The sequence below is a fragment of the Lepidochelys olivacea genome (assembly GCF_965140295.1).
Source record: "Lepidochelys olivacea isolate rLepOli2 genome assembly, chromosome: 6".
Lineage (NCBI taxonomy): Eukaryota > Metazoa > Chordata > Testudines > Cheloniidae > Lepidochelys > Lepidochelys olivacea.
In genome coordinates this window covers 73414700-73430401 of record NC_140416.1, presented here as the reverse complement: position 1 = coordinate 73430401, position 15702 = coordinate 73414700, and the positions used below count along the sequence as shown (strand labels likewise).

Genomic DNA, 15702 nt, shown 5'->3' with positions numbered 1-15702 from the left:
TTAACCACTCAGAGTCAGAGCTGGTTTTTGAGGGTCTCAAACCCTGTGACCCTGTGTCCCCATTTCTGGAAGGGATAGAGTGGCTGTAGAAATGTCAGGGCCAATCTTAGTTTCCATTTTGAAAACAAACAAATATTTCTAGTTCTTTTCTTTGGAGAAGATAGCCTTGGAAATGTTAACTAACATCAATCAATCACTAAGGTTGAAGCTTATGCCCTGTTTTTTCCTAAGGATCACAAGCTATTTACTATCTCCCCCCTACATCTACCCAGCACTGATCTCTTGGGGCCATGAGACCCAGGGCCACAGACATCATCATTTTGGGGGTTTCCCAGCTTTAGTCTGTTCAGGCTGCTACTGATGACACTAGGGCAAACACTGACTCTCACTATGTATATGTACAAGTGGGGCCCCAATGCCCCTAGGCATTCCTGTAATACAAATAATAACAACAATAAATAATAAAGTTAAATAATAATAAAAACAAAGATAAATAAGAACAGCTGCAAGCTCCCTCCTATCCAGCTGCCTACAGCTGAACCAGCTCCTTTGCTGAACAGCCAGAGTGATCTCTGGACACAGATAAGAACGGCACAACAGTATGTGAGGCAGCATGGTCTAGTGGCCTAAGCACAGGACTAAGAGCAAGAGTTCTACATTCTAATCCAGTTCTGACACAGATTTTCTCAAGGGCTTTGGACAAGTCGCTTAACTTTCCCAACCAAAAGTTTACCTGTCTGTAAAGTGGGACAATAATATCTCATGGAGTATGATAGTAACTCCTTAATTAATGTTTGTAAAGCAATATAGATTAAACTGCGGCTTTGCCACAAGCCTCGTGTGGTGTACTGTGCATAGTTGTGCTGCCCCAGGAGCAGAACTGGAGTCAGACTGTGACTCTGAAGTTCCTCCCGCTCCCTGCCCACCTGCACAGGTGTATCAGCCCCATTGAGACGGCTATCCTTCCTGCTCCATGATCACAGATGCAGGTAGTCTGCACAGCAGAGTAAAGGAACATCTTACACTCCTTACTCTCCTGCCTGGATGTAAAGGAAAGGTCACAATTTCGTCCTGCACAAGTACTCAAATTCAGCAAAATGCCCATAAATCTCTCCATTGTCTTGGTCTTGGCCCTCACAGCCCCAAGATCCCTAATTTATTTGAACAAATGTCTCTCAGTTTTTTGTATTAAGTTAACAACTATGTTCAGAGTCCAGCACAAACAGCTGGGAGGCACTTCTATAGCAGGGGCCTGGTGGTGTATTGAAGTTGCTTCGCCACCATTTTCTATAAATGGAGTCTGGTTAATTTGGGGTGCTCCAAAGAATTATCTTGTTATTCCTCCTCAAAATCCTCACTCACCGATCCTCTGCAAATTGATATGATCATGATGAATGGGAGCCAGTTATGAATGGGGGAGAGTGAATATTTGCTTTTCAGGCTTACTCAAAAGTGCTAAAGCTGGCTTTGCTCAGAGGTCTTCTGCTCTAAGACCAAGTGTAGTGAAAATGTCTAATACATACAGAGTCTCCATGACAGGTTTCAGAGTAGCAGCCGTGTTAGTCTGTATTCGTAAAAAGAAAAGGAGGACTTGTGGCACCTTAGAGACTAACCAATTTATTTGAGCATAAGCTTTCATGAGCTACAGCTCACTTCATCGGATCCATGGAAACACTTGCACAAGTGGTTAGGTGATGTACTCATTTAAACAAGATATGGGCCAGGGTGTAATCTCAGGTACATCAACATAAATCCAGGCTAAATCAGCTGAAGTGAATGGATTTACTCTTCAGTAGATGTGACCTGAATTTGGCCCACAAACTTGACAAGTTAACTATTTGGAGGGAATGAATGTGTTTTTCCCACAATATCAGTTCTTTTATTCTAGACATTATTTTAGTCTGATTTATTTGATACTGTTTTTAAAAGATACCATAGGCCAGAGCCTATTTAAAGCTGCATAGTTCCATTAACTTCAGTTGAGCTATGCCAATTTATATCAGCTGAGAATGTGACCCAATGATTCAAAAAAGGAATTTTTTAGTGTGCATACTAAAGGTGGTATTTTTGTACCAAAGACAAATATATACTTTTAATTAAAATACACATTTATAGGTTTGAACAAAAGGAACAATAGCAAATTAGAACTTGAACAAAAGGGATCACTCCAGATAAGTGTCACAAACATAACTGTATCATCTGTTTTACCAGCACTACACCAGAGGGAAAAAATGAGCATAGTGGATGGACTAAAAGTGTAGTTCTTCATTCTCTTTGCTGAAGCAAAGGATGAATTACAAAAGGTACAAGACCATGGAACAATGTAATTACTTCCTTTATGACTACATTCAATTCTGATTATGTACATGTATTTTTCAAAGTCCTCTCTACCCTTTTAAACTACAGCACTGTTTTTTTTTCCCCAATGGTTGCTAATAAGAAAACCTTTAGCTCAAAATTGATGTGAGCAAGGGGTGTCTTTGTGTCTGAGCACTTCCTGTTTTCATTCCATGATCAAATATGTTCTTTGCAGGGCAAATAGGGAGCACTTGAGGGAGGAAAGCGAGATGTCTGAGAGGCTAATTGAGTGTACTAAGGGCTCCTTGGCATGGAGGAAAAGGAGCTTTCCAAAGCTATGAATAAACTCCCGGCTTGGGTCAGATTCTTGCTGTTTCTTTTCTTTAACTATCTTTGAAGTCAAATAAAAACAGCCTTAATGTCAGGTTTACCTTTCTGATATCATAATCTTTATGTACTATTGAAAAGCTTATTCTACCACACTAGGATTTCCTTTACTTTCTCAAACACTGGACATTATCCAGAAAAAGCATACACATTTCCAACCAATTTATCCTCAGATCTTTTCATCTTCCTGTCCCCTTGTAATTCCAAATGTAAGACAGATCCCAATAACTGAACTGGGAAATGACAGACATTTCTATTCCTTACATTTTATTTCCATCAACAAAAACATGTGCATGTATCTTATTTCTAATATAATTAAAGTTCCTGCAAAATGGAAAAGGTGACAAGGTATGAAGGCAATTTTGAAAGCCACAGTCTGTGGGATACATTAATTCTACACGAGAGTTCAAGCACCTGTCTCTTTTCAAAAAGTCACTCAAGCTTGTATGAAGAAGCTACTCAATTTTTAAATTAGGTTATTTTAGGGGATTGTAAAATAACTGAATATTTCATAAAGAAAAAAAGGTAACATTTTCTTTAAAGAAAGGTAATAAATGAATACAGTTAGTTAGAACTGAATTACTCTCCCACTACATTTGACAGTCTAAAGGAATTTGGGAGCTTGGTCAATGCTGTAAGAGATAGACTGGAGTTGCTTCTTCCAGGAAAACCAAAGGTTAATGGTTTTCGTCATATTGAGACTAACAGCTAACAATTGCTACAGTTGGTCTTTAGTTTTTTATTTGTCCTCTTGAGGTATTCAGACTAGGTGACAATGGCTTGCAGTTGAGAACATATGTAGCGAGACCCCTGTGGTTTATGGAAAAAGTTGTTCCACGCTGGTTGGGTGTTTGAAAAAAAAAAATACAACCAGAGTTCTTTTATGTTCCTTTCCTTAATGAATGCATGAATGTCAAAATGCACCAATGTCCCATTCAAGGGGCAAAGCCTAAGCAGCCCCTTCTTTAAGAACACATCCTGAGATGTAAAATACATTTGCTTAGCAAATTAAAATAATGAGATAATTCAATTAGTTTCTTTAGAAAGAAAGAAAGAAAGAAAGAAAGAAAGAAAGAAAGAAAGAAAGAAAGAAAGAAAGAAAGAAAGAAAGAAAGAAAGAAAGAAAGAAAGGTACATCAGGGGATTATTGTAATACAAGAACAGGTCATACAGCACAAAAGAGGGACAAACCAATTTGAAATAAGGTTAGAGTAGTAATGAAGGAATGTATATTGAATCATGGACTCCTTTTGTAAAGAAATTTACTTGAAACAATAATTTATACATCATAGATTCCCTTTGCGATAGAGCTGGCGTCGCACTTTGAATGGACAAGCTAATCTGAGAAAAAGTGAGGGATATTTAGAAAAAAGATTTCTCTTCCTTTGCTGCATGCATTTATGGCAAAAACCTTTCTGAATTTACATTGCACTAGTCAGGGGTCTCCATTATCAGTCTCAGGTCTGAGAATTACAGCACAGTAAATCTTTCAGCACATGCAAACTCATTAAAGCCTGGAAGGTAAAAGGTTTCTTGGTTTTGGGTGTGTTTTTTTTCCCCTCCTTCCTCCAGGAACATCCTCATCAAAGATGCTGAACTTCCTCAATTCATCTGGGGTGAAGGAGGTGGCAGAGAATGGAGGGGGTGGATTTCCAAAAAGCAAAACTGTGAGGATTTTTCTCAAGATAACCGAGAGATAGCTGATTGTTTAGTAAGCATGTGTTGAATGCTTTCAATGCGCACACAAGAAAGAAAGGAAGCAGGGGTAAAAAAAACAAGAAATTGAAAACTTTGGTAAGAGTTAAGGAAATGAACATGCAAGCTTGTGTGAAAGAAAATGGATTATTTGTGGCCGGTGGTTTTAGCTGTTTCCCCTTGCTGTTTCAGTAGCCATACTTTCCAGCTAAAAATGAAACTCCCTCCCTTCACACTCACTCGAATTCCAAATTAAAAACATTTTACAGGTTAGTAAATCTCCAGCTGAGGTGATGTAGCAAAGAACAGCTGTGAAGTAATTTTGATAATGATGAGAATAATAAGCACATGGCAAGGTTCAGGGCTTTGCTGTTGCAGCTTCAGTGCTCCTGAATAGATAAAAGTGATTAAATACTCCTGATTATCCCTGACCAATATGTAATGGATTTACAGCCCTTTCAATTAGTCAGTATTTGCTTAGGACTCATTATTTTGTCTTTGGTTAAGTAATCAGCCCAGAGACTCATGTTCTGTCTAATTCCTCTGAGCCAAGTGGGTACAGGGCACCTGACCTTTGAAATGGCCATAGCTGGAAGGCAAGAATAACCACTACTCCAGCAGAGACACTGGCTATTCTAGCTAATCCTGACCCCACAGGCCAGATCAATGCACCTTAGTTTGCTACTAATGTCCTTACATCAAAATGATGGTTTAGAAATGTGGATCTATTGCTCTCTCCTCCCCCACCCCGCCCCCCATTAGCTGTTCTACCAGCAGAGCAGTTCAATAGTCACTACCATAAATAAAAGGGGTACCTTGTCCTGGAATCAAGACACTGTAACTAATGTCAACCACTATGAAACTGTATAACTTTGGTATTCACAAAGAAGCTCTTATGTGAGGTAGTTAACCATGCTATTATCTTTTTAACCATTAGGCCAAACAGAATAGGTGAGAAACAATTTTATAGGAAGGGGTGAAAAAAAATCAATAATAATAATCAGTGATCATTTTACCATTTTCTAGCATTTCCATCTGAATAGTAAACTATAGGAGAGTTACCAGTTCTTCATCAAAAATGTATGTTGATGTTTAAGTGAAGCTGTAATAGTCAACAGAACACCAACACATAAAACCAGTTGCAAACAGGAGCATAAAGCTAGATTGTTACTAAAAGTGTTGCTTTTTCACATATTTAATCTCTTTCCCCCAGAAGAGAATAGGGCTAGCTTTTAAGATAATGGACTTGAATAACAGCTAAAAAAGGTGTTTTGATCTCTGTTTTACAGAACAGAGGAATTAGAGAACCAATAAACCATCTATATTTCTCATGTAAACTAACACATGACAAGTTTGCAAGCTGCTTCATGACTTCTCTAGCATCCTACAATGTTTGTTGAAATACCTGCATTGGAGAGTATTACTTTCCTTCTAAAACATATGAGGTTTGTTGTAAACAGAGGCCAAAATAACACAATCCAGAGGGTAGAGTTACTCAACCCCCTTATTAGTGTCCTCATATATATACTATATTCTAAATGTAGAAACCCCTTTTCATCTTAACAACACTTTGAACAGTTCTCATTACTGGAATGTAAACAAAAAATGGCTGCCTTCTGCTCTAGTGTTGTTTCATGCTCACATCTTATGATGTATATTCCACTTGTCATGATTACTAGACTGAAATAAATTAAATAAATAAATAAATAAGCTTCTAGAAAAAATAAAAGTGATAATTGATCCCTACTATCTTCCCAAAAATTATGGGGACAATTGATTTCTAATAATAATGAATAAACCTCATCAGGCATGTGAACAAAAATCTATTCTTTATGTTTTTATTCTTTTGGTCTCCACTTACTGTGAGATGCTGGAAAAGCCACGCTCTCATGATATTTGTAGCTACTTTGGGGAAAATGCCTCTTTTCTTCTGACGCTTTTTGTCCTTGTCTGGATCATCATCGTCCCCTGTACCAGGTGAGGCTACGCTGTTGTCTAAACCATCCCCTAAAAGAAAGAACAAAATAAGGGGAAGGAGACATAATAAACAAAACATATAAACTAAAAGGTATCGTTCATTATTGGGAAACTAATGCAGCTTTATTTTGATTTGATAGAACATCAGGCACATACATTTTCTCATTAAATATGATTGCTGATACAAATGTGTAAAAACTAGAAACCATGTCTCTCCAAATACTAATTTTGTGTCTCACACAAGCACATATCATTAATTCAATTATAATTGTGTGCTTGACATAGTGCAATAGCTCTTTGTCAATTACAGGATTCAATGTGGGAAAACCTGCCACAAGAAACCCTATTCACTGTAAATGCATGCCTACAATCCTACTGAATACATACTGTATATATTCAGCTTAGATGTTCTGTAGTCTATATGTTCTAGGCCTTCTGCATAGGTGCTGTCAGATCAGCCCCTCCCCATAACTATCACCTCCCTACACACACACGCTGTATACGATCCTGCACATAGCATTTGCATGACATGAAAACTTCTACATCTCTGCATCAGTGATCATTATCATTAAAAAAAAATGCACATCAAGGTAGGGTGCTCACTTAATCAGAACTTTCCATCAACATCTTTCTCTTCTGTGCTTTTCCCTGGCATTAATTGTGCATTAGCAAAAATCATTTACTTTTAACAGTCATAGTTATTTTTTCTTGCCCTCCAGCAAAAATGCCTTGAAAGCCTGCCTGGAGGGCATCTAAATTATGTATCTGAAAAACTCTTCTGGCAAGGCATTGCAGGACCCCTACTTTCTTAAAATTCATACGAGCACGTCTTCCTGTTTTTGGGAAGGCATCAATCAAGAGCAGCAATATATGCCATATTCCTACATTAATATTTGAACTAATAACTTTTAAAAAAGGAAAGAAACAAGATCCGACTTGTGGCATAATCAAATGCAAAATAAATGAAGAATACTGGGACAGCACTGAGACTTTATAGATTGCTATGTTTTCCTTACACATCATTAGCCTGGAGCCACACGAAAGAGGAAAACAGAGAAGTGGAGAGTTTATGCTCCCTGCTGGTGTTTAAGAAGCTGAGGTCCTGGAAGGACATCTGGGAATTGCGCTGAGACGGTGGTTTTTGTAATTTAAGAATAGACATTCATTAGCAGTAAATGCCATAAATCCCATGCTAAGTAAAAACCTTGTCCAAGAAAGCCTAAAACAATAAACTCTGTGCTCAATGTAGCCTGAGCTAGACGCTCCATAGCTTCCTGAGGAATGCTATAGATCCACGAGCTAATTCCTATAGCCTCTTCTAGCTCTTTAGTGCTACTAAAACAAATACATTACTGCTACATATAGACCATTTACTTCAAAACTTTTATTTCAGCTTCATCTATTTCCCGCGTGTCCACTCACCCTTCTTCCACCACCTCCCCTTGCAAAAAAAAAAAAAACCAACAACCCCACAACCCTCCTGGACCAGAGAAATGGAAAAGCCACAGCAAAGAGCTGGCAGATTAATTTTATTGACATTTCCATTTTCACTGCAATGTGATACCCTCCATCACATGGAAGAGATGACCCTCACTATTTACAGACTGACAGGCCACTTCATTACAACCACCCTGCCCCAAGGCAGAGCAGCTCCCTTCCATCTGCCCAAACACCAGAGCAAGACCCTGAAGTCGCGGCTCTCTTTTTTGTTGGCTTCTGTTAGTGATAAAATAAAGGTGAGTCAAATGGGTGCAAAAATAATCAAAAGAAATGATGCCTGGTCCTATACAGTGTTACAAACCAATTACTTTTGAGAAATGGTGGTTATTCAGAATGAACTCCTTCCTACCAGGCTGTCCCCGTGTCTCCCACCCCTTCCCATACCCCTCGTGTGCATGTACACACACACACACCCTTTCCACTATGCCAAGGAACTGCTGCAAGGCAAATTCTCACAAACACTAATGGCTTCTGACTGCTCCTTGGCAACCCCAGCATTTTAACCTGGGTGGATGTGCTCTCCAAAATACAGACATTGGAGCTATCTCATCAGCTGTTCATGTGACACAGATGGAGAGTGGCTATTAGGAGCCAGGCAATGGGCCTTGGGGATCTGAGGTGCTGTACTGTAGCCTCAGGCAGTTTTGAAAAGCAGTACCCGGAGATGCGGGGGTGGGGATGTGGGGGTGGGGGGAACAGCCACACTGAAAGTGCAAGTTTGAAGTCAGTCAGTCTGTTTGTCTGTCTATCGTCTAGGTAAAGATATCTTTGTCTCCATATGTAAATGCTAGGTGTGTATGCACATACTGCATGTAGATATAAAATCTTTCCTTCAGTCTCTCTGTCCCTTTCTTAGTACAGAGACATATGCACACTGTATATACACATATATAAATGATCCCTATGCCTCTGTAGACATACATGGGCATATGTGTGTGTGTGTTTGTGTTTAAACAGCTGAAATCACCAATAGTCTTAAAGCATCATTTAGACCTTTTGGAGAGGTTGTGACTATCCTTGCTTTAAAAGGCAAATAATAGTGCAGGAGATGAAAGTTCAGCTAAAGCTTGCAATGCCTTTTCCACCTAATCAATGGTATAAGTGATGAGAGACAATGTTTCCTTAATCTCTCCCCTCACCCCATGAAAGGAAATTTAAGTATAGCACCTCCAAATTACATCAGTAGATGAAAACTCACTGTAAGATTTGTGTTCCTAGATAACTGAGTTACGGAGGGAAAAAAATCCCACAGACAAACCAACCACAACTGGGCATTATGTGCAAACTAAGGGGTCAGTCCTGCAAATCCTTACTGCCCTGTGTTCAGTGGGGCTACCCACATTAGCAAACATGACACTTAAACCGCTACTACATTCAGAATGGAATATCTACTTCTTAGATATTGATTCTGGTTTCAGTTACACTAGTGTAAATCAGGAGTAACTCTGGTGAACTCAAAGGAGTTACATCATCACTGGTGAGATCAGAAACAGATTTTAGATCCTTTAAATCCTATCTCAGACCAGATTAATTGCATTTGAAATACTGTTTATAAAAAGGAACTATATTTTAATCATTTGAGGGTCCAGTTCCACCATCCTTAGTGCATGATTGGTCCCACTGATTTGACCACTCACATACCAAGGTACGAGGCAACATGCATAAGAATGGTTTTTTGCTGTTATGGAATAACATGGTTTTTTGCTGTTATGGACTAAGGAGACAGACAGTGGGTCAAAGGAGTCATGGAATAAGGAGACAGACAGTGGGTCAAAATCTGGTCTCAGTTTCACCAGTATAAATCCAGGGTTACCTCATTGAGCTAGTATGCATTGTTACTGTCCTCAAATGGAAGAGTTTGTGGAAATGACAGGGATCCTGGAGGTTAGGGACATAGCTCCCAAAGCTCACAGGCCTGAGGGATCACTGGGAACTAACAGTTCCAATTCTGCAGAGGGACTGCCTGACCACACTGCTGTTGACGACCCTCTCCTTGGCAGTACGTCTTACAAGACTCTATGCTGTTAATATTCTGCCACCCCAATTACCCCTATACTGTTCTCCTCTCCACAGGGAAGGAATAGGGCAGAATTGGAGTTAATGTCGCTTAGAGAGCTGTTCCTATGGATCTGAATAGGATTTTCGAATTTCATTGATGCACATGAAAGATACCAAATTGTTACTCTAAGGAAAATGGTAACCCCACAGGTCCAAACTCCAGAAGCAGTTCTGTTGCCACTATCATAACTAGCAAGGCAGCCAGAAAACTGTTTCTGGCCAAATACATTGCAGACCTCAGCATCTGAGTTTCACCATCATCAGGCAAGGCAGCTGATAGCCATGTTATTGTTGAACAAAAGAGAAAGGATACACCTCAACTAGGAGAAAAAACAACTCACCATTGTACTAAAAATAATGCAACTACTTTAACAGGTATGAGTTTTGGAAAGAAAAAACAAATGGTGTATATAATATAATATAGTGCAGTGCAGATGCAGTTTTTTATGCAAACTCTGAGAGATTGTTCAGGCCCAGTAGTTTAACGAAGGGGAAGTTCTGCATGAAAGTCATGTTTGGGAATTCATATGCACACACATTTGCACTTGCCATTACTTGTTTAAATTTATAAATAGAGCTCTGGGTGCTGTACAACTATTATAAACCAAGGTTTCAGAGTAACGGCCGTGTTAGTCTGTATTCGCAAAAAGAAAAGGAGTACTTGTGGCACCTTAGAGACTAACCAATTTATTTGAGCATGAGCTTTCGTGAGCTACAGCTCACTTCATCGGATGCATACTGTGGAAACTGCAGAAGACATTATATACACAGAGACCATGAAACAATACCTCCTCCCACCCCACTCTCCTGCTGGTAATAGCTTATCTAAAGTGATCACTCTCCTTACAATGTGTATGATAGTCAAGTTGGGCCATTTCCAGCACAAATCAAGTATCTCAATAGATCAATAAGAGCAACCCAAAACAGAAACAAACTGCCTCTCTTCCAACTACCCCAATCTCTTGTCATATAGAAAAAGCCTGAGAAACCAGAAGAGTCTTATGGTATGCACCGAAGTCACACAACAGGTGCTGTAAGTGACTACGATAAGAGGAAACCCAGATCCAGAATCAAGGACCCCTTTGTCAGAGCACCTCATGTACATCCCACTCTTGTTTAAACCACTGGGCTCTTGGCTTGAGTGCCTCAGTTGATCACAGCTCTTTTACAGAGCTTTTTTAAAATTAATCATCCCTGTATATGTTACTCAGTTTTGTCTCACAACACCTTGCAGAGTAAAAATAATTATTAACCCCATTTAACTGATGAGAAAACTGAGGCACAGTAAAATGATGGACTAGATGGTACCTTTAAGGTGCAGCCCATGGTAAGAAGGCTCTGGGAACTCCTAGTATGCTGCATTACTATGCATCTTTATGAAGTACATTTTTGTTCCCCCGCTGCATTAGTCCTGCTCTGTAAACAGTATGAAAGGGGGATGGGGTGTGAACATAGCCCCACCTCTTTGTGCATCTCAAGTAATAAGATCTTGGACTTTCCAGAATACAAGGGCTACAATTTCTTTTGGCTCTTACACAGTCCCCCCAAGGATGGTGGGAGGAACATCCAGGTATTTTTCTAACTGTGCACCCAACTAAGGGCCCTTCAGAATGTGAACCTGCAGTGACTGGTACAAGATCACCCAGAAAGTCACTCAAAGAGCAGGAATGGAACTTAGGTTTCCTGAGTCCCAGTGTGGTGCCTTTATCACAAAGCCACCCTTCTTCCTCCCTTAGTGGCATTTTAGTGTGTTTCCCTCAGTAAGGAACAAGCCCCTGTTTGCGGGATGTAGTTAACTATATACTCCCTTGAGACACTTGGCAATGGGTGAAGGAATTACATATGTCGAACTACAGAACACTAAAAAGAACAGCTATATACAACTATATATAGGAAATGGAAAGTATATCACTCTCTTAGCAAGCTAAGAGCTTGAAGGAACAGGGGTTCTGTCTGAGGCCCTGTGGCAGTAAGAGGGAACTGGAGAGGCATTGACCCCACGGCCTATTATACGCTTGGCTGCGAGCACAAGGGGACACATGACGCACATGTGGGTCAATATACACAGCTAAGAAAATCTTCCAGCTCTGACGCATGGTGTGCATGTGCACCCATGTTTAGAATGCATATAGAGACCCTCACTCGAAAAAGAATTACATGTGTCGATGGCAAAATACCCAAGGATATACTGAACACCCCAAGAGGGAGAATAAAAGATGTTGAATGTGATATTTTCTGTTCCTGGATGGGTGTCTCTTTGTTCTTTACATTCTATCCCTTTCAGTGAGGCATTTGTTATAAATATTCAGTTTGTTTACTTTAGGGAGGGGAAAGATGTTTCAGGTATTTTTGAGGTTTTCTGTTGTCTTCATATGCTATTGAAGTTGGTGGTTGAAGAGATCCTTCAGAAATAACTTCTGGAATTTTAATTTTTATCATATTTTCCCCTTTATTATTTTCCTGGCTCCCTTTTTTTTTTTTTTTTGGAAATAAGTTTGAAATTAAGAGAAAAGCAGAGGTTGGTGTTTTTTTATTTAGTATCAGGGGTTTTTTGGTGTTCACAACTATCAGCTTTTAAAGCTGATGTTTACTTGTGAAGTGAATGCACAGTTGCACAAGGACTATGGTTTAAACTAAAATGCTGATCAAATATTTGTGTAGCCTTTTGTTTTGTGAGAAGGCTTATGTTTGCTGGGATAAAAATCAAGAGATTCATGTTTAGTACTTTATAATCTAACATTTTTTCACATCAGGTGGGGAAAATATTCTGATATAGACATGGGGAACTGTAAGGAAACCTGCTAATTACTGATCTCTCTTACCATCCTGCTGTGCTAAACTGTCTGGACATGTTAAAGTGAAATTTTTCTGTGATTTTCGAGTGACTAGTTCATGGCCCACTGCCATGGAGTGCAGGAGGAGAGAAGAAATGCTTTAGTTTACATGCAACATTTACTGACTGTGTGGGTTTTCCGACATTAAAGAGGGGACAGTGACCCATGCCACCTTTTTCACACTCAAAAGAGCACTGAAAAAACAGTCTTCATAGGCTTACCTCAGGCTTCTCTGGCCCTTAACACCCTCCCCCCAGGGTATGAGCAGAAAGAGAAAAAAGAAGGGATTTTATGCTCTTTCTCTTCAACTTTTCAGGCTGTATAAGCAGCATTTAGCAAATTCAGCCCCCAAATGGCTCCAAATGCTCTGAGCTGCAGGGGCTCATCCTTTGTTAGCCTCCCTCTATTTACACAGGATTTACGCAAGCTCTCCACTGAAGAGACCACATGTTTCTGACAGAAAGCACTTCCATTCACACCACATCAGGCAACAGGATTGTAACCACTGCAGCTTCACGCTGACCTGAGATTAGGGATTTCAGCAACATTGAGATGGTAACAATCTGCTAACTAACAAAATTATCCATGGAGAACTCTGCTGCTTACTCCAGTTTAAACTACCATGGCCAGATAGATGAGATTATTTAAAAGAACAATTTAGAACTAGCAACTGTCAAGAAAATGTAGGTCCAGTTACAAATAATGTACACATAAAAACATGATGTTAGAAGGAAAATCAGACTGCAGCTTGGATTAAAACCACTTCACCCACTGGCTGGAGACATAAAGTGTAAAACCAGACAGATGGACACATATGTAAATGTGGCTGCATTTTTTTCCCTGGATCTGGCAAGTTAGTATAGTAGTATAGTTTAAAAAATTATTTTCCATAGTATTTTTACTTTGATTAACAGATCCGCAGCAACATCCTTGTGGTGTTACAGGAAGAGGCTCATTCCTGTGAATCTGCTTGCTACGAACACTGCCCAACAACCAAACTGTAATTACGAGACCTTTCTAGGCCCCACCTATAAGGAGTCAATCTTGAAACCTGATATCACACTGGTAATTTTGATTTTAACTCAGTTTGGTCAGTCAGTATTTCTGTGCCAAGGATTTTCAAATTAAATATATACATACACAAGAAAAATGTTTGTGGTCATGAAACTTGTGGTTTCTATTTAACAGTCCTTTCTCACAGGGCAATAGAAAATTAGATTTTTAAAAAGTTTTGTTATGTTAATGCAATGAATTGCTTTGGCTCTGCAGCAAAGAACAAAATTTACTTTTGTAATACTCAGTAACACATACATGCATCTGATAAGCACATATAAAAGTATATAGTATATTATAAAGTTCTGCACAGTACATCATAATAAAGCTCTTTTGGGCACTCTAATGATTCATTTTTAGTGATCTCTCAAATGCCCTTATCCACAGTTAACACTCAGATTTTATTAAGGAGGAAAGCAGGGACAAATGTCCACTTAAATCCCAGCTCTCAAATTCAACTCTGCTTGCACTGCACTACCTAAAGCTAAAGCTTTTTTAATGTTCTATTCACCTCCCCTGTGTGGCATTTCTGCTAACACAGAGTTCACAATCTTTCAGCCCCAAACACAGAAGGCTGCTATCTTCAAGTCATCCAAGGAATGTGCCAGATACTATCATCTCTCCTTCAATACAAAGAACCAGAGAGAGAGAGAGAGACCAAAAGAAGACCATACTGATCAGGTTACTAGTGTCCAGAAAGCCTTTCCTGGAATGCTAAATGTTAATCTTTGAACCAGCAAATGTTATAATTAAGATCCTTGAAGCTGAGGAAAAAGCTAGCCTGAGAAGTTAACAAAGGTAATACATTTGAAATTGTGGGTCTCTTTTGCAGAGCTAGGGCCTGGTCTTGCACTCCTTACTGTGGCAAAACTGCTACTAAACACTCCTTATTCAAGCAAAACTGCTATTGACTTCAGTAAGAAGTCCAGGATTAGACTCTGATCTTGTTCAACCAAATGGAAATACAGGCACTGCACGAGTTCTAAACAGAGACATATTAATATTTGTGGTTTATTATGATTTATGATTCTCTTCCCCTCAAAAGTGAAACTCACTGGTGTGGAGAGAAAGTGCTCAGTGACTTTGTTTTTATACTGTTCGTTTGGTATTTTTTCTCAGCACAAATTGTGAAATTTATGCATAGGTTTTGGCACCTATATTGGAGGAAAATATTATTATATTATTGTCTAAGTATTTTGACTGCTTTAGAGTAATTACTTTAAAGTAACTGAATGTAAATAGCTATTATTCTGTTTAAATTTTTAATCATGCTAAATATTGTTACACAAAATGTCCTTCTGCTGCTGCCTAAATGGATTTATCTTTAAATTGCTCCTTTTTTATATCCTTAGTGTAATAATTGTATCATTCTCATAGCGCAGTTAAGAATACTAGCTACAATCTCTGAACCAACAAGTCATTAAAGAATTCGAAGCAAAAAAATAGCCCTAACTAGTTTGCAAAAAGTTTTCAGTTCTTCTTCAAAAGTTCATTTTACTTTCTCCTGCTCCTCCCCCCACAAGTTCATATTGTTAATATTCAATTATAAGTGGGCTATTATTTTTTGTTTTAGTATGAATAAAATTACCTCACTCCAGTACAAATTAAGAAGCTTTATTTGTTTTTAAGTAACTATCAACTTCTATTTCTGATGTCTTAGTATCTCTGTCATCAGTAATATCAAAGAATGTGGGCAGAATAAGTGCAATTAAAATCCTACCTGTAGCTAAAGTTACCTCATTATGTTTAATGTTACCTCATTAATATTTAAACTTTAACAATTTGCAGCTGTTGTGCATAGATAAAGACATGCTCTATGCATCTTTAAGTAGATAATTTCTAATACTCAAAACTGTTCTTCTTCATGAAACCATACAAGTAGTTTCCATAATGGTGAATA

The 15702-nt window shown here is 38.8% G+C and overlaps 1 protein-coding gene across 7 annotated transcripts in view; it reads right to left on the bottom strand.

Moving 5' to 3' along the window:
* MEIS2 (Meis homeobox 2) overlaps positions 1-15702 on the bottom strand; it is a 185541-nt gene that overhangs the window by 125584 nt on the left and 44255 nt on the right. For all 7 annotated transcript variants that reach the window (XM_084631970.1, XM_084631974.1, XM_084631972.1 and 4 more), the window contains one exon: positions 6242-6387. In XM_084631970.1, coding sequence (XP_084488096.1) covers positions 6242-6387 — 146 coding nt within the window. The remainder of the gene's footprint in view (positions 1-6241; positions 6388-15702) is intronic.